General features: G+C 45.0%; 1 protein-coding gene across 1 annotated transcript in view; it reads left to right on the forward strand.

Annotated features, from left to right (window-relative positions):
• Positions 1 to 10,955: 10,955 nt before the first annotated feature.
• capn3a (calpain 3a, (p94)) overlaps positions 10,956 to 19,664 on the forward strand; it is a 91,550-nt gene continuing 82,841 nt past the window's right edge. The window contains exons 1-2 of the mRNA XM_055640938.1: positions 10,956 to 13,991; positions 18,795 to 18,864. Of these exons, the coding sequence (XP_055496913.1) occupies positions 13,731 to 13,991; positions 18,795 to 18,864 (331 nt within the window). The 5' untranslated portion in view covers positions 10,956 to 13,730. The remainder of the gene's footprint in view (positions 13,992 to 18,794; positions 18,865 to 19,664) is intronic.

Genomic DNA, 19,664 nt, shown 5'->3' on the forward strand with positions numbered 1-19,664 from the left:
TATACAGCACAGAAACAGGCCCACCAAGTCCATTCTAACCATTAACCAACCATTTACACTAATCCTACATTATCTCATTCTCATATTCCCACCAATACATCTAAGACACTGCCACTCACAATTTATGAAGGGCCATATTTTATTCTCTCATTCCATTCCATTCACCTGTTCGTGCACTGGGGACGATTTACTGCAGTCAACTAACTTCGGAACCCCTATGAGTTTGGCACATGGCAGGAAACTGGAACACCTTTGAAGAAATCTGCGTGGTCACAGGGAGAACATGCAACCTCCATGCAGACACCACCTGAAGTCAGGATTGATCCGGGGTCTCTGGAACGGTGATTAAATGGCTCTACTAGCTGTGCCGCTGAGTCACCCACATGCCTTACTTATTCACTCACTTGTCTTGCCACCTAGTCTAATTATAAACACCCCATTATAGGTGTACCTTTGATCCTCTATGTCTGTAATATTTAGTTGTCTGACTACATAATGTTTAAAAATGTACATCAATATTGCCAGGTTGCCACCACATTATAGTCTTCAGTAGAGGAAATGAATAAAAGCAAATCTGATATGTTCAATGTGACCCCATATAAGGAACTTGCAGAAATAAACAGTGACCATTGAGCACACAGCCTCCTAGTGTTTATTTTTAGTGTTTAATATTACTGGCTTCGTTGCTGCAAGGAAACCAGAACAGCTGGAAATTGCACAAGAGTGGAGCTGGAGTGGAGTGGAGACGTCATTTCACTCAACAAGTGGGTGATTTTAATTTTAATTATTGAAGTGAAAACCATGTGGAAGTCAGCTGCGATTATAGGAATCAACCTTTCCTACGGTCTGGTTTAATGATCCTCATGCCAATTGAAAGTTGCGTGTGGTAGGACACCTTGTCACAGGGTTTGCCTTGTTGAAGTACACCCGCCTTTGAGCAAGCTGCTTGAAATGTTCTGTTTGGCGTTAAAACTGGCAGGAAACGGACAGCCTGGGCCTTTTCTCTCATTTGTGAAAGCTTCCAGCCTTTGAGGTCAGCAGCTATTTCTCTTCCCTGCAGAGACATCTTCCCTTTGCTGTGAAACCTGCGCCACAGTTGTTATGCCTCAAGGTATCAGCTCAGCAAAGCAATCGTCAGCTGGCCAACCCCTACCTGGTAAGGCTGGCCTGTATCCCATCATCAACCGCAACAAAGATGTTGACAAAGCCAAGAGCGATGTCTTCCAGAATCTGAAAAGGGAATGCCTGAGGAAAGGTGTCCTGTTTGAAGATCTGGAATTCCCCGCTGATGACTCCTCTTTATTTTACAAACAGCTTTTGCCCTTCAAGCTGGAGTGGAAAAGACCTGTGGTGAGTGTTGTGTGGCTTCCTCGGTGTATTTCAGTGGCATCTTACATGAATAGCGGTATTCCATTCTCATTCTGTGTGTTCTACATTGGACAGCACGGTTTCTCTGTCAGAAAGGTCACTTGACCAGACACTCCTGAAAAATCTAAAAAGCCACAGAGAGTGCTGGAGATACTCAGCAGGTCAAGTAGCTTCCGCTGAGAGAAATAGTTAAATCCGCAGGTCGATGAGCCTTTAACAGGATTGGAAAAAAACATTCCAGAAGTGGGAGGGATGGAGAGAACATAGAGAGTTTTCCATCATGCTATTTTGACTGTTCTCTTTCCTTGGTTTCTTCTACTGCACAGGAAAGTTCAATGAGTAACGATTCATCTTCCCACTAGCCTGCAGAAGCCAACACTAAATTCAGCAATTTCAGATGACCAGTCTTTCCAGTTTGTGCCAGAACCTAACAGTTCTGCAGAAAGATCACCAACTACTGCCCTCTCTCTTTTTTTCACAAAAACTACCTGATCTGCTGAGGATATCCAGCACCTTCTGCTTGACTTGCAATTTTCAGAAATGTCAGTGTTTTGAAGACAAAGTAAACTGTATATGCTGTTATCTGAGGCAAAAGATAAACTGCTGGAGTAAATATGCAGGTCAGGCAGCACCTAAAGAAGCATATAAAGGTTTGTGACCTGATGCAGGGTTTCGACCCAATATGTGGGCTATCCTCTGCCTCCACAGATTGTGCCTGACCTCTGAGTTCCGCCAGTGGTTTGTTTAAACTTCTGTATTTTGCTTCCCAAGCTTGATCTCACAATTCTAGCTTTTCATGCTCTGCCCTCTTACATAGAAACATAGAAAATAGATGCAGGAGTAGGCCATTCGGCCCTTTGATCCTGCACTGCCATTCAATAAGATCATGGCTGATCATCGAACTCAGTATCCTGTACCTGCCTTCTCTCCATACCCCCTGATCCCTTTTGCTACAAGGGCCACATCTAACTCCCTCTTAAATATAGCCAATGAACTGGCCTCAACTACCTTCTGTAGCAGAGAATTCCAGAGATTCACCACTCTCTGTGTGAAAAATGTTTTCCTCATCTCGGTCCTAAAAGATTTCCCTCTTATCCTTAAACTGTGACCCCTTGTTCTGGACTTCCCCAACATCGGGACCAATCGTCCTGCATCTAGCCTGTCCAACCCCTTAAGAATTTTGTAAGTTTCTATAAGATCACCCCTCAATCTTCTAAATTCTAGCGAGTACAAGCCGAGTCTATCCAGTCTTTCTTCATATGAAAGTCCTGACATCCCAGGAATCAGTCTGGTGAACCTTCTCTGTACTCCCTCTATGGCAAGAATGTCTTTCCTCAGATTAGGAGACCAAAACTGTACGCAATACTCCAGGTGTGGTCTCACCAAGACCCTGTACAACTGCAGTAGAACCTCCCTGCTCCTATACTCAAGTCTTTTTGCTATGAATGCTAACATACCATTTGCTTTCTTCACTGCCTGCTGCACCTGCAAGCCTACTTTCAATGACTGGTGTACCATGACACCCAGGTCTCATTGCATCTCTCCCTTTCCTAATCGACCACCATTCAGATAAAAGTCAACTTTCCTGTTTTTGCTACCAAAGTGGATAACCTCACATTTATCCACATTATACTCCATCTGCCATGCATTTGTCCACTCACCCAGCCTATCCAAGTCACCTTGCAGCCTCCTAGCATCCACCTCACAGCTAACACTGCCCCCCAGCTTCGTGTCATCCGCAAACTTGGAGATGTTGCATTCAATTCCCTCATCCAAATCATTAATATATATTGTAAATAGCTGGGGCCCCAGCACTGAGCCTTGCGGTACTCCACTAGTCACTGCCTGCCATTGTGAAAAGGACCCGTTTACTCCTACTCTTTGCTTCCTGTCTGCCAGCCAGTTCTCTATCCACATCAATACTGAACCCCCAATACCGTTTGCTTTAAGCTTGTATACTAATCTCTTATGTGGGACCTTGTCGAAAGCCTTCTGAAAGTCCAGATATACAGTAACACATCCACTGGTTCTCCCTTATCCACTTTACTAGTTACGTCCTCGAAAAATTTTAAGATTCATCAGACAAATTATAAGATTCGTCAGACATGATTTACCTTTCATAAATCCATGCTGACTTTGTCCAATGATTTCACCACTTTCCAAATGTGCTGCTATCCCATCTTTAATAACTGATTCTAGCAGTTTCCCCACTACCGACGTTAGACTAACTGGTCTGTAATTCCACGTTTTCCCTCTCCCTCCCTTTTTAAAAATTGGGGTTACATTAGCTACCCTCCAATCCTCAGGAACTACTCCAGAATCTAAAGAGTTTTGAAAAATTATCAATAATGCATCCACTATTTCTGGGGCTACTTCCTTAAATACTCTGGGATGCTCTGGCCCTGGGGATTTATCAGCCTTTAATCCATTCAATTTACCCAACACCACTTTCCTGCTAACCTGGATTTCACTCAGCTCCTCCATCTCATTTAACCCCCGGTCCCCTGCTATTTCCGGCAGATTATTTATGTCTTCCTTAGTGAAGACAGAACCAAAGTAATTATTCAATTGGTCTGCCATGTCCTTGTTCCCCATGATCAATTCGCCTGTTTCTGACTGCAAGGGACCTACATTTGTTTTAACTAATCTTTTTCTCTTCACATATCTATAAAAACTTTTGCAGTCAGTTTTTATGTTCCCTGCCAGTTTTCTTTCATATCTATTTTCCCTTTCCTAATTAAGCCCTTTGTCCTCCTCTGCTGGACTGAATTTCTCCCAGTCCTCTGGTAGGCTGCTTTTTCTGGCTAATTTGTATGCTTCATCTTTTGTTTTGATACTATCCCTGATTTGCCTTGTTATTCACGGATGCACTACCTTCCCTGATTTATTATTTTGCCAAACTGGGATGAACAATTGTTGTAGCTCATCCATGCAGCCTTTAAATGCCTTCCATTGCATATCCACCGTCAACCCTTTGAGAATGAATTGCCAGTCGATCTTGGCCAATTCACGTCTCATACCCTCAAAGTTACCTTTCTTTAAGTTCAGGACCCTTGTTTCTGAATTAACAATGTCACTCTCCATCCGAATGAAGAACTCAACCATATTATGGTCACTCTTGCCGAAGGGGCCACGCACAACAAGACTGCTAACTAACCCTTCCTCGTTACTCAATACCCAGCCTAGAATAGCCAGCTCTCTCGTTGGTTCCTCTACATGTTGGTTTAGAAAACTATCCCGCATACATTCCAAGAAATCCTCTTCCTCAGCACCCTTGCTAATTTGATTCACCCAATCTATATGTAGGTTGACGTCACCCATTATAACTGTTTTACCTTTGTTGCACGCATTTCTAATTTCCTGTTTGATGCCATCCCCAACTCCACTGCTACTGTTAGGTGGCCTGTACACAACTCCCACTAGCGTTTTCTGCCCCTTCGTGTTTCGCAGCTCTACCCATATCGATTCCACATCCTCCAAGCTAATATCCTTCCTTTCTATTGCTTTAATCTCCTCTCTAACCAGCAACGCTACCCCACCTCCTTTTCCTTTCTGTCTATTCCTCCTGAATATTGAATATCCCTGGATGTTCAGCTCCCAGTCTTGGTCACCCTGGAGCCATGTCTCCGTGATCCCAACTATATCATAGTCATTATAGCTATCTGCACATTCAATTCATCCACCTTATTACGAATGCTCCTTGCATTGAGACACAAAGCTTTCAGGCTTGTTTTTACAACACTCTTACCCCTTATACAATTATGGTGAAAAGTGGCCCTTTTTGATTTCAGCCCTGGATTTGTCTGCCTGCCACTTTTACTTTTCACCTTGCTACCTATTGCTTCTACCCTCATTTTACACCCCTCTGTCTCTACGCTCACTCATTTAAGAAACCCTTTCCCTTTAACTCCATCCTCGACTATCCCATTTGACAACCCACCCTCCTTATTCAGTTTAAAACCACTCGTGCAGCAGTGGCAAACCTGCCTGCCAGAATGCTGGTCCCCCACCTGTCTTATTTTCTGTCTTCTGCACTTTCATTCATCTGCTATTTACATCTGCTCTACACAGATAATCTGTAAAGTCTTCACCACCCTCTCTCAGCCAACAACGCTGCCACTTATAATTGCACAATGTTCAATTTTGTTTGCAACTCTTCAGCATATATACTCTCCCCTGGCCATTTACCATCAACATCCTACACTAGAATTTTAACTGGACTGATTACCCAGATAGTGCATCAACAAAAGCAGATCAGAGGCTTTGTACCCACAGTGAGTGTCTCATTTTCTGACTCCTCAAGGCCATTCCACAATCTCCGATGCAGATACTACCCAATGGTAAGCTCAGCTCCAACACTATCAACAACATTGTCACTACAGCTAAGCAAGTGCACCAATGCCTCTACTTCTGCAGATGGCTAAGGAAATTTATCATGATTCCAATGGCTATTTCTACAATGCACCATAGTAAACCTCCTTTCCTGTCCAAGACTGCAGGAAAATGCAGAGTTGTGAATGCAACCCAGTCCATTATGCAAACCAGCCTCACCTGTCAAGTTACTTACACCTTACCTGTCCTTTAGGCAGCTTCGGAAAAGTGGCCAACATAATTAACTCCCATTTGCATCCTGGTTATTACCAATTCTTCGCTCTCCCCTCAGCCAGAAGATATAAAAGCTTGAAAGTTTATTCCACCAAATTCAAGAACAATTTCTTCCCCGTTGTTATCAGACTCTTATGATAAGGATGAATTCTCGATCTTCCAATCTACCTCATTGCAGCTCAGGCACATTAATTTTATTGCACTTTCTCGGTAGCTGTAACATTATATTCTGCACTCTGGTTATTTTTTTCTTTTGCTCTACCTGACGTATTAATGTATGGAATAATCTGCCTGGGTAGCATGTAAAACAAAGTTTTTCACTGTATCTCATGATAATAGACCAATGTTTAGATTATGTATAGGTTTAGGAAAAGTCTAGGATTAATATATATCAAATAAAATCAATGACCAAGCACTGAGCCTTGGGCACCTGTCTACCACCTTCCAAACTGAAAGGTTCTAAATTGGTCTAATTTTTCTACTTTTAAGCCAATTTCTTAGCTCTACAGTTTTTCTTTCCCACTGTTCCCCCTCTTGTTCCACTTGCCCCAGTTTTACTTGCCATGCTTTCATGTGAGACTTCATCAGATGGGTCTGACATCCCTCTGGAGGCAGAGTGGGTTTGAGGTCAGTGGAAAACAGGCGGCTCATGGGTTTGATGTCAATAGGAGAGACAGTAACCTGAGAGAGTTACATAATGATGCAGGTCTGATACAATAATCAAGCAGCAGGAATGGATGCAGCAGGATTGTAAGTATGTGTGGTTGTATGTTTGTTATGTGTACGAGTGTTTTATCTCCAAGTAGGTCCACATACATGCATGCGTGAAAGTCTCTCCTGTGGAGCCTGATCTCCAGTCAGATTGGATCCCTTATACTGGACCAAGACTTTGCGCTGTCCAGATTGTTTGCAAAGGATACCCTTACATGAAGAATTCTTGCACTTACATCTCCTGCTGCCCCGAACTGTAGTGGAAGAGATTCAGTTCAATCCCAAGGGTCAACCCAGGAGGATGAAGCAATCTAGATATAGCTTCTGCCTTTTGCACAGAATACCTTCTTCACGAATCACTGCCAGTCTCCTTTTTGAATGGCAATGGATTGCATGCCTTTTGAAGACTGTTGGATTCCCTCTAATGTCATCTGTCACCCTGTTCACCTTCTTGCTGCTATGATCGATTCTAACCGCTTGAGGTCTGCCAGTTAGGAAATGCAGAAGCCAATTGCAGATGGAGGTCCCAAGGCCAAGGTCCAGAGGTTTAGAAATTAGCTTATTTGGTAATTTGCTGTTGAAGGCTGAGCTGTAGAAAAATGAGTAGCATTGTGATATAGGTTTACTTATTGTCAAGGTGAAGCAGAGCTGAATATAGTGCATGGGAGATAGTGTCCTCCATAGACATGTACATAAATTGAAACTGTACGTAGGTTAACTGGAAGACTGCTGCAGATGTGAGCCATTACCAATTTACAGAAGTACTTCATGATGTTGGAGCTTCTGGGAATTACGCTGCTGATTTTGTTTCCATTGAAGCCATGAGATGTAGAGAGGCTTCTGGATGATCCAAGCACATACTGTATATAAATGTACAAAGGAGCTTAAAAGTGCAGATATGCAGATTAAAGAACAGCTTCTTCCCCTATAGAAGCTATCGGACTCCCAGGTGGCAGAAATGGTCTCCTAATCTGAGGAAAGAAGACATTCTTGCCATAGAGGGAGTACAGAGAAGGTTCACCAGACTGATGGCAGGACTTTCATATGAAGAAAGACTGGATAGACTCGGCTTATACTCGCTAGGGGCTCGCCGGAGGGGAGTGCTTCGTTACGCTGGCCCGCGGCAGCCGGCATCCTGAAGCAGCGGTCTGCAGAACTCCAGCTGGTGCAGCGTCTACAGCCCAGGATCCCTCGTGGAGGACCGGGGGGAAGAAGAAGCTTCCACCGCCGGCCCGCGGCCGTCTTCTACCGCGGGCGCGGTATGGACTTACCATCTCCCCTGGAGGGGAGCTTCGACCGCTGGCCCTGCAGACTGCGGTGCCTCCGGCTGCGGCACGGCAGGTACTTTAAAACTTTGACCGCCGGCCTGCGGCCTACACCAGCCTGAAGCCGCGGTCTCTGGTTGGGAAGAGCCGATCCTGGACTCACCTTGACTTTGACTTTGTTTCTTACCATCTGGACGCCCGCAGCAACGGCTGTGGAGGGTGGAGGTCCCGACCACGGGGGAAAATGGAGGAGGACTGGCCAAGTTCTGTGCCTTCCACCACAATGATGAATGCTGTGGTGGATGTTTGTGTAAAATTTTTATTGTGGTTGTGTGTTCTTTATTACTGTACCGCTGCTGGCAACCCAAATTCCACCGACCTTGGTTGTGTGGCAATTAAATTATATCAATTAGAATTCAGAAGATTGAGGGGGGATCTTATAGAAACTTACAAAATTCTTAAGGGGTTGGACAGGCTAGATGCAGGAAAATTATTCCCGATGTTGGAGAAGTCCGGAACTAGGGGTCACAGTTTAAGGATAAGAGTCTTTTAGGACGGAGATGAGAAAATCATTTTTTACACAGAGAGTGGTGAATCTGTGGAACTCTCTGCCACAGAGGGTAGTTGAGGCCAGTTCATTGGCTATATTTAAGAGGGAGAGACGTGGCCCTTGTGGCGAAAGGGATCAGGGGGTATGGAGAGAAGGCAGGGATGGGATACTGAGTCGGATGATCAGCCATGATCATATCGAATGGCGGTGCAGGCTCGAAGGGCCGAAGGGCCTACTCCTGCACCTATTTTCTATGTTTCTATGTTTCTAAATTCACAGGTGGCAAATGAACCTGTTACTGTGGAAACATTTGAGGTGAACATAGGAAAAATATTTTCACAGAATATATTCATATTTTCCATGGGGTCTGAGAGATTATAAAGGAGTCGACACATTTAAAGGTCTCATTGTCTTTCAGTGTGAGTGAGTCTGACCTTTGACTGGTCATGTGCGATTGTTGTGTTAGCCGAATGTGCTTCACCATCCTGCCAGCATCTCTTTTTCTGATCAGCATAGTCAGAATGAATGAAAGATTTCCATGGACTGAATACATGGCTACATTTACAGGCTAGACTTCACTGCATGCTCCCCCGCCCAAAATCAGTTACAGGAATCTCACACTAACCCCCGCCAGCCCATCTCCACCCACTTCCACTGTGGAAAACAAAATACCAAGTAAGGCTGAATCGCACAGCGTTGGAACTATAATCTATCTCATCATTTGATCCGCAATTCCGTTCAAATTCCTTTAGCAGTCATTTGATACAAGACTTTTTCCCTTGAGGAATGTCTTGGGTTTTTTTTCCCCCATTCTGGAATGTGCTCTGTTTATGGTGTGGACCTTTCAGGGTTGATCCTGAGCAACAGGTTTCAGCTCTCCCATGGGAACAAACGCATCTGAGTCTCACATTGCTAGAGGTCTATACATTCTCAGTACGCATTACCATTGGAGCACCTGATCTTCTCAAAATACAAAAACTCACAATTTTTTTAAATGAATTTACTCGGCCTAGTTACCCAGATTACCAAGACCCTGCTGTAATTATTGATAATCATCCTCACTGTCAAAGATACCATCTGTTTTAGTCATCCGCAAACTTACTAATCATGCCTTGTACATTGCATCCAAATCCTTGATAAAGATGACAAAGGCCGATGGGCCCAGCAGCCATCTGGAGGCATGCTACTAGTCACAGGCATCCATTCTGAAAAAAAAACTTTCACCACTACGTTCTGCTTCCTATCATTGTGCCAATTTTGTATCTAGTTAGCTAGATTCCGATCCCATGTGTTCATACCTTTCAGAGTATCCTACCATGCAGAACCTGATCAAAGGCCTTGATGAAGTCCACATAGATTACATCTTCGTCTCTGCTCTCATCAACCTTTTTGATTGCTTCTTCAAAAAACTCAAATCAAATTTATGAGACACGATCTCCCATGCTTGATGTTACAAAATTAAACCTTCAAACACTCAGTAAAAGTATGACCTTCAAACATTCAGAAAAAATAGCCCTTCGAACATTCAGGAAAGACCAAAATGAGTAGGACGGAACTGCAGATACTGGTTTAAACCAAAGATAGACAAAATGCTGGAGTAACTCAACAGGACAGGCAGCATCTCTGGAGAGAAGGAATTAATAACTTTTGGGTTGAGACCCTTCTTCCGACTAGTCAGGAGAAAGGAAAACGAGAAATATAGACAGTGATGTAGAGAGATATAGAACAAAAAAAAGAAAGATATTCAAAAAAATAACAAAGATAAAGGAAACAGGCCATTGTTAGCTGTTTGATAGATGAGAATGGGAATGTTGTGCGACTTGGGTGGGGGAGAGATGGAGAGAGAGGGAATGCAAGGGTTACTTGAAGTTAGAGAAATCAATATTCATACCACTGGGTTGTAAGTTGCCCAAGTGAAAGATAAGATGCTGCTCCTCCAATTTGCGGTTAGCCTCACTCTGGCAATGGAGGAAGCCTAGGACAGGAAGTAACAAATGGACCTAAATTATCTCAGGTAGGAGGTGATGTTAGTAACAATCGGTGAAACTGGCATGGGTTGAGTTGCAGGGTAACAAGAAACCATGGCTATCTGTCACATGGATGTAAAAGATCTCATAGTACTTTTCAAAAACAGGAACAACAGGGTGTTCTCACAGATTTCCTGTCCAATATTAATAAAATAAGGAAGTAAAAAATTGGTACAGTTAATACCACTTCCTTGAACCTCAACATTCAACCCTGATCTCAGTGTGTAAGCAGTGTGCATGCTCTCCCTGTGACCATGTAGCTGTTCCAGTCTCTTCCCACATTCCAGAGATGTGCAGGCAGGTACTGCAGCTCACTGTAAATTGACCCCAGGTAAATGGCAAATAGTCAAAGGAGAACGGAAGGGCATGTGAGGGAGAAAGGGTGCAGGGTTACAGGGGGAATGAGATAGATGCAATTGTTCTACTGGGAACCATAATGGACCCAATGGGCTGAATGACTTCCCCCATGACATAATAAGTAAGTGAACTATTGGGCTGTTATCAATGGAAATGGGGAGAATGGAACAAGGCCTGAAAGATGTGGTTACTGTTTACCTTCACAGTGCAAAGCGGAAGAAGCGTTTTCACTGTATCTCAGTACAGTTGGACCATGATGATTCAGCGCGATGATTGGAGGAGGGAGATGTCGGTCAGAGGCGGAAGTAGGGGGTGGGACTGAGATGATTGGAGGAGGGAGATGTCCATGGAGCAAAGATCATGGAGCGGAGCTTGAATTGGCCCATTCGCTGGGCCTTTCATCGCCCCACACGGCCGGCAGTGGAATCTTCCACCGCCCCGCGGTCAAATTGCTGCGTTGAGGCGATCGAGGCTCCCGATGTTGAAGTCCCTGCGAACAGGCCGATTGAAGCCCCACGATTCGGGGCGGTCAAAGCTGCTGTTGCTGGAGTTCGGAGTCGGTCACCAACCAGGTCAGCTCCAGATGTTGCCGTCCACAGGGCCCATGGCCGAAAGCCGTGTGCGTGTGTGCGCATGCACGCACGGCCGCCAAGAAATTGTGTCCCCCACATTTTTTGAGAGCGATTTCCGTGCCTGGAGGCATTGAAGAGGGTGCAGTGGAGAGTTGCCAGAATGTTGCCTGATTAGGTTTCAGCTGCAAGGCGAGGTTGGATAAAGTTGGATTGTTTTCTCTGGAACATTGGAGGTTGAGTGGCGACTTGGTAGAAGTATATAAAATTCTGAGAAGCATAGATAGGGTAGACAGTCAGAAACTTTTTCCCAGGGTGGAAATGTCCAACACTAGAAGGCGTAGCTGTAAAGGAATAGGGTGAAAGTTGAGATCTGTGGGGCAAGTTTATTTACACAGAGAGTAATGGGTGCCAGGAACGCATTGCCAGAGGTAGTGGTAGAGGTGATATGATAGTGGTTTTTGAGGGGCTTTTAGATAAGCATATGAAAGTGCAAGAAATATTGGGATTTAGATCAGATTAATATGCACGGTGACTTAGTCATATGGATTCAGAACCGGCTTATTCATAGAAGATAGATATTCTGGCATGTAGAATATGTAGAGGCAGATGAAATCAGTTTAACTTAGCATAATGTTTGGCACAAACATTGTGGGCTGAAAGGCCCGTTCCTATACTATAATGTTCTATGTTCTATAATAGGCTGTTTCCATCAGCAGAAAGTTAGAAACCTGGTGGTGCATATATGGAACCAGCTGCCAGAGAAAGTGTTTGGAGACTGGTACAATTGCAGTGTTTAAAAGCCATTTGAACACATAAATAGATAGGAAAGGTTTGGAGGGATATGGGACAAATGGTGTCAAATGGGACTAGCTCTGGTCGGCATTTTGGTTAGCAGTTGGGACGGTTATTTTTCCGTGCAAAATTGCTGTATGACTTTCAAACATCCAAGATGGAGGAAGTGGAATGTGAAGGGGAAGGTTGGCAGCTGTGAATGGCCCACAAACTCACTTCCCAGGCCTTTGGAATGCATCCTAAGATCCGTTATCAACTATGAGAAGTGGGGCATGGCGGCCCTGGCACAGGCAATGGAGGGGTGGATGCTGGAGGTGATGGATCGTGGTGTTGGTAGAGGCGGCCACGGGGGGCCTTGCAGCAGGCAGCTGGGTAAGTAGATCAAGTGCAGACTATGGCAGCTGCACGGAACGGCGATAGAAGGCATCGCACTGCGCCATGCTGACCTCTACTTTATCGATCCACTGCCACCAAAACACAAAATCAGAAAAAAAAATCCACGTTGGCTTTGGCTAAGATGGGACATTTCAGAAACTTGGAAGTTTCTAGATGGCGCCGGAATGTGGCGGTTTTCTACGTGCTGTTCCAGAAGAGGATCTATTGTACTTGTGTGTGGGGTATGATTTGACAGGATAGCATGCAGAAGAAGCATTTCACTGTATCTTCGTATACGTGATAATAATATTAAACTAAACGATAACCAAAGGACAAAGTGCTGGAGGAATTCAGCGGGTCAGGCAGCATCTGAGTACGGAATGGGCAGCGGGTATTTCGAGTCGGGATCCTTCTTTAGACGGATGAAATTAATGTAAACTAGACTTTATATGTTCTGAATTACAGAAGCTTAAGCTGATGTGAATACAAAGGAAAATTGATAATCCCCCAACCGCCTGCACCTACAGGTTTTGGGAGGTGAGTGGAGTGGATTTAATGTGGGGGAAACATTCAATCACCTGTACTCATTGACTGAACTGCAGCCCATGCAGGGCTGTGGACTTGCTGTCAATGGGCCTGTCTCTCTTGGATTAAAGCCCAAAGTATGTCACACACAATACCCATTCAATGCAGCTTTAAACTTGAATGTCATTTGCTGAGGCAGACTGGGCCTCTTTCAGTTCTTTGGATAGGGAGAAAAAATGTGATGCTTATCTCTCTTCACCCTCCCATTCTTCACCAGTGCACTCTGTGCAACGGGTCTCTCTAGCTGTTGTAGAGCAGCAGCCCGCAGGATTTGAGGCTTTGTCTTTTACTCTCTGCATTGTTTCTTGATCGATGGCCCGAGGGAGGATCGGCTTTGTTTTTTAACCCAGTTCCGCAGGTGTGACGTTGTTGGGGACCCATCCTATCAGCAGCGACCGGCATGGATTTATGCCAAGGGTGCTGTGGTCTTTGAAGATACTGTAAAGTGCTGCCTGGGATCACGCTGCTCCCTGAACAAGGGTGCTTTTGGAATAACTGGGAGAGATCGGAGTGAACTTGTTTCATGGGAGCCATGCCTCACACAGCCTCGGGATACTTCTGCGACCGTCTCGTGCGCGAGAGGCAGAGGCGGGACGGGGAAGGGTCGTTCCACAATCCCCTCAAATATTTTGAGCAGAACTTCGTGAAGATGAAGCTGGACTGCCTGCACAGAAAGACCTTGTTTGAAGATGGGACGTTCCCAGCCACAACTGAGGCCCTTGGGTACAAAGAACTGGGGCAGAAGTCCAGCAAGGTGAAGAACATTCTGTGGAAAAGGCCCAAGGTAATGGAAGGGACTCAAGCTGATGCTCTATTCTACTCTGAGAGAGAGAGGGCTCCCCAACCTTACGTAAGAGCTGGGCAGTCTCTGTCTGGGAACAGGAAGAAGGGGCTGAGAGAAACCAAGTCCTAGCCGCTTGGTTTAAAGGGCAGGCTGAGGTTGGGGTGAGATGATTGTCAATGTCTCTGAAGCTTAATGTTTGCACTTTGTGAGGATGGCGAGGGGGAGTAAACCTAATTACTATATATAAGGGACAGACTGTGTTCCTGAAGGGGAAGAGAATGAGTACTCACAGTGGGGCCAGGGACAGTTTGTTCTCTCTATGGATGAAGGGGGATTGCTCCCAGTTACTGTTGGGCAGGGGCAGACCATGCTCTTTGTGTGGGGTTGGGGGCGGTGAGGACTCACAGTTACTTTAGGGCAGAGGCACGTTCATGGTCAACAGGGTATATTCAATAGGGCATTGTTCATGGTGAGTATAGGTTGGACTGAGTGTAGAGATTTTTGTGATGTGGGGGATGTTAGTTGTGTATGGGTGGGAGAATTGACAGTGAGTGAATGGCATTATGTGAACTATGGCAGGAGGGTGAAGGAGTCGTACCTATCACTGTTGGCCAGGTGCCGACTGTTCCCCCAAAGGTTAGTGTAAGGGCAATCACGTTGTGGTGAACATGGATTGGACTGAGAGTGGATGTCTCTGTGATGTGGGGGTTGAATGTTGTGGTGGGACGAGTGTAGTTAGTGTGGGTGAAGCACAATATGTGCGGTAGAACATTGGTTGGGTTGCATGCAAGTATTAAAGGTAAAACCCAGCCTGTGCAGTCAGACTGGGAGCAGCAGTACTTTGTGGCCTTGAGATGGTGACACTTGGACATCTGGAAATACATCAGTGCCACTGGCTTGGGTCATCCCAAAGTGCTGGTGGATGAGGCATTTCATGAGTTTAATGGTGATCAAAGAGGAACGGTCCTCACTTGGAGAAGAACTTAATCCTGTGTCCATTCAGCAACTTCCAATATCACACTTGGTGGCACAGTGGTTCAATGGTGCCTTATTGTCATGTGTATCAAGGTACAGTGAAATCCTTTATTTGCATACAATTTATTAAAAATCTTACTAACTGCCATCTTGTACCCTTCAAGTTCAAAGTTGTTAAAAATATTAATTTTAAATTTGGCCATAAATGCCTATTTTCCTGACAGTGGCACTGAGTTTGGAGTTGGAGTTGCCAGCCTGGCCAGATGATCTTGTCGGTGTCCTCCATCGCTCCTCTACCAGTCAGTTCAGTTTAGTTTATTCCTCATAAATGTTACCCTGGCTCTTAAACATAGAAACATAGAAAATAGGTGCAGGAGGAGGCCATTCGGCCCTTTGAGCCAGCACCGCCATTCATTGCGATCATCCCCAATCACTAACCCGTGCCTGCCTTCTCCCCATATCCCTTGACTCCACTAGCCCCTAGAGCTCTATCTAATTCTCTCTTAAATCCATCCAGTGATTTGGCCTCCACTGCCCTCTGTGGCAGGGAATTCCAGCCTTGTTGGCAGTGGAGAGACTTTTATAAGGCTTCTGCTGAGACATCTTATGACTTTCTCAGTGTGGTCTGATCTTGTTCTATCTCTGATCGGTAGTGGTCCCAGATCAGGACTCGGTGCACGACACAGCGATGGTAATCATTTCATAAGGAGTTTGTACGCCTCTCCTCTAGGGGATGTTTATCACCTGACACTTGTGCAATGCGAATGCTTTGTGCCAGAGTGATGTTATTCGGGTTTTCCCACACATTGGCACGGTCTGTGTCATTTTTAGAGGATCTGAGAATGAAGCTGATTACCTTCTGTTTGTTGCTGACCAGTGCCACTTCTGACTGCAGGATGGAGGGATGGTTGCTGATGAAGCAGCTGAAGGTGCTCCCCTGAGGATCACCAGCAGTGATTTGCTGGGTATGCAAGCATACGCTGCCTTTTGCTGGGTCTGACTGGGGGCAATGGGGAGCTTCTCTCAATCCTCATTGATTTCAATTTCACTGGGAACCCACTGGGATATAGATTGAATGCTGCGGTAATGCCAAGGGCAAGCTCTTGACCTTCCAGGTGAGACGGAGGTTCATGTGCACCTCTTCTAGCCTCATCTACTGCATCCAGTTTTGCTGATGTGGCCTCCTGTACACCGTGTAGACTCGACAACCGTTTGGCTGAACGCTTGTGCTCGGTCTGCTAAGGCCGACTGGATCTCCCGGTTGCTAACCATTTTAACTTCCCTTCCCACACTGACCTTCATATTCCGCATGGGTGGCTTACAACCCAATGGTATGAACATTGAATTATCCAATTTTAATTAACTCACTAACCCTCCCACACCTCCCTCTTTCTCCCCCACACCCCCCATTTCTCAACCCTCACCCCCTCCCTTGTGCCCCACCTGGATTCCCATCTGTTTCTCCTCACCCCCTCCCCCGCTGCTACTTTCCTTCCTCTAGCTTCACAATTTTACGACTTTAGAGCATCCAAGATGGAGAAAGTGGAAAGTGAAGGGGAAGGTTAGCAGCTGTGAATGGCCCTCAAACACTTCCCAGGCCTTTGGAAAGCATCCTCAGGTCCGTTATGAGCTATCACCTCTTCTGCGTTTATCTATGGACCTTGTTCCATAAAATAATAAAAAAACCTTGGCTGTGTCCACCTATTATCTGCCACGCTTTATTCTGCCTCTACCTTCTTCCAGCTTTCTGCTCTCCCCCCCCCCCCCCCCCCCCCCCCGCCCCCCCCCCCCTCCCCTCCCCACCACCAGTCTGAAGAAGGGTGTCGACCCAAAACTCACCTATCAATGTTCTCCAGAGATGCTGCCTGACATAAGTTACTCTAGCACTTTGTGTCCATTTGTGTATTAACCAACATCTGCAGAATCTTGTTTCTACTCTCCCAGAACAACTCTTTGTGTTTGTTTGGGGTCAGGCCATCCTGATTAATGTAATTGAATGGCACGTCAAAAGTGAGCAAGTGATGAATGAATGAACCCTGTCTGATTGTACTGATGATTAAACTTTCTCCATCACTGGCTGTAGTATGAAGATGGGCCAGTGATGACCAGATTGAATATGTTCTGCTTTTGTAAACAGGCAGTTTTCACAAGGCTATGTGAATGTCATTGCAGTAATTGTACTGGGACAGCACTTCTGGAGCGCATGTCTGGGGCACTATAGCCGGGCTTATGTCAGATCAGCCTTTGTTTGTGCCGTGGACATCCCTACTTTTTGTCGCGTGAAATAAACGAATCACATTGGCCTTAAACAGTCAAGAGTATTGAAGTTGGGATGTTATGTTACAGTTGTACAGACGTTGGTGAGGCTGCATTTGGAATTTTTGGTCACCCGACCCGAGGAAGGGAGTCAATAAGCTGGAAAGAGTGCAGAGTAGATTTACAAGGATGTTCCCTGGACTTGAGGACCTGATCTATAAGGAGGGGTTGGGTGAACTAGGACCGCAGGAGGCTAATGCCCCTGTCCCACTTAGGAAACCTGAACGGAAACCTCTGGAGACTTTGCGCCCCACCCAAGGTTTCCGTGCGGTTCCTGGAGGTTTTTGTCAGTCCCCCTACGTGCTTCCACTACCTGCAACCTCCGGCAACCGGGAACCTGCACAGAAACCTGGGTGGGGTGCAACCTCCAAGTTTCTGGTTTCCTAAGTGGGACAGGGGCATAAGAGGATTTTAATGGTGAATAAAATCATTAATATGCACAGAGGAACCCAGAGGGGCAAGAACCAGAGGACATAAGTTTTAGGGTGACAGAGGAAGGTTTAATAGGAATTGAGGGGTAATTCTTTCACGGAAGGTGTTAGGAGGACAAGTAGTAGTAGTAGAGGCAGGTGAGATAACAACATTTAAAAGGCATTTGGACAGGTACATAGATAGGAAAGGTCAATAGGAATATGGGCCAAATGCAAGCAGGTGGGACTAGCATAGATGGGGTATCTTGATCGCCATGGGCAAGTTGGGCCAAAGGGCCTGTTTCGGTGCAGTATGACTCGATGACCTGGCTTGTATCTGAGATCCCCAGAAAGAGACCAGAGGGGGCAATGGCATCAGGGCAATGTCTGACAATGTAGCTTCAGGCGGCGCTCGAGAGCTCATTGGGAATCAAGGGGAAAGTTTCCGCGCTTAAAGTCATGACTGTCGAAAGCCAGTCAACGGCCTCAGAAACTACATTTCCCAGTCCCAACCACCATCAGTGACCACCCCTCCATTTCCAATGGAAATGCTATATTAATTATTTTTTGCTCTTCTCATGCTGCCCGATCTATAGAGTGGTTCAGACGTATTCTCCTTTTATTTAGGATTTTCAGCATGTGCAGTTTTAGTCAATTTTCATTAAGCACTATTAGTTGATTTGGTAGTATTTAATATACTGTACGACAGCACAAACAGGACCTGTCTACTCAGTAAATCCAGTGGTGTTTGTCTCATGACTGTCAATCCTAGTTTATTCTCAAAAAGTGGGATTCAAATAGGATAAAAGAACAGCATCGTGACACAGTAGACAGAACTGCTGCCTCAGGATTCCAGGAATCCCCGATTCCCCAATTCCTGGAGTCCTGTCTACTGTGCTAGTACAAGAGTTTCTTTCAATCTCAACCTCTAGTAGTTATTGTTCAGTATTTGCATTACCTTCTCCTGACTGTTCCAGTTTCCTCAAAAGTAAATTAAAGTAGCAAATTAATTTACCATATCTGTGTGATTTTTAACCATTGAATGAAGTCAATATTTTCATTGCTGATGGGCCAAGCTAATCAAGTTTTGTTTCCTTGTCAGGAAATCTGTGAGAATCCAAAGTTCATCATTGGTGGAGCCTCAAGAACTGATATCTGTCAAGGAGATTTGGGTAAGCCTTTATTACCCTTTCCAAGGCCAGGAGTTATTCAGAAGATTAAATGGGATCTATACTCTGTGGCTCATGTATCATCTCACGTGCTATTTTAAATAAAATTGGTTTGGTTAGTGCTTGGAATAATGAACAGATTGCTGTTCTGTGAATCAGCATCACCAATAGGTCTTTGAAATGGGGCACCAAGTATAAACACTTAAATTAGGGCATAAACGTCTGTCTAGGATCACACATAGAGCCAAAAGGGCCTTTGCAGCCAGCTTGAAACTTGTCTTGATGATTCGCATCACCCAGTTGCCTGGTTCTTCAAGAGTCAAGGGGGTTTAATGTACACCAACAGAGCAATGAAATTCTTCCTTGCTGCACCTTTACAGGTGCATTAAACACAACTGTACATTAATATAAATATATAGCCTGTTATACCAGGTAAACCATATGATGAAAGTGCAAGCTAAAGTACATTGTTATTAGAAAAAAGTTCTTGGTTGTTCGGTGCTTGTAGGTAGTAGATAGAGTCTAATGTTGTTCAGAGTGGTTCAAGAGATTTGTAATGATGAGATGAAGCTGTTTTTGTACCTGGAGGTCATAGTTCTCAGGCTCCTGTACTTTCTTCCCAATGACAGCAGCAAAATGAGAATGCGGTCAGGGCGGTGTGCATTTGACTAGACAAAATCAATACAAGCATTGGGTTCCAATCAAAAAAATAATCTTAAATCTAAGAGTCATGTAACGATCTGTGTAAAGCAGGCAAACAGAAATGTTTCGATTTACAAATGCTCGTTTACCAATTTTTGCTG

This window comes from Leucoraja erinacea, chromosome 9, assembly GCF_028641065.1.
Source record: "Leucoraja erinacea ecotype New England chromosome 9, Leri_hhj_1, whole genome shotgun sequence".
Classification (NCBI taxonomy): domain Eukaryota; kingdom Metazoa; phylum Chordata; class Chondrichthyes; order Rajiformes; family Rajidae; genus Leucoraja; species Leucoraja erinaceus.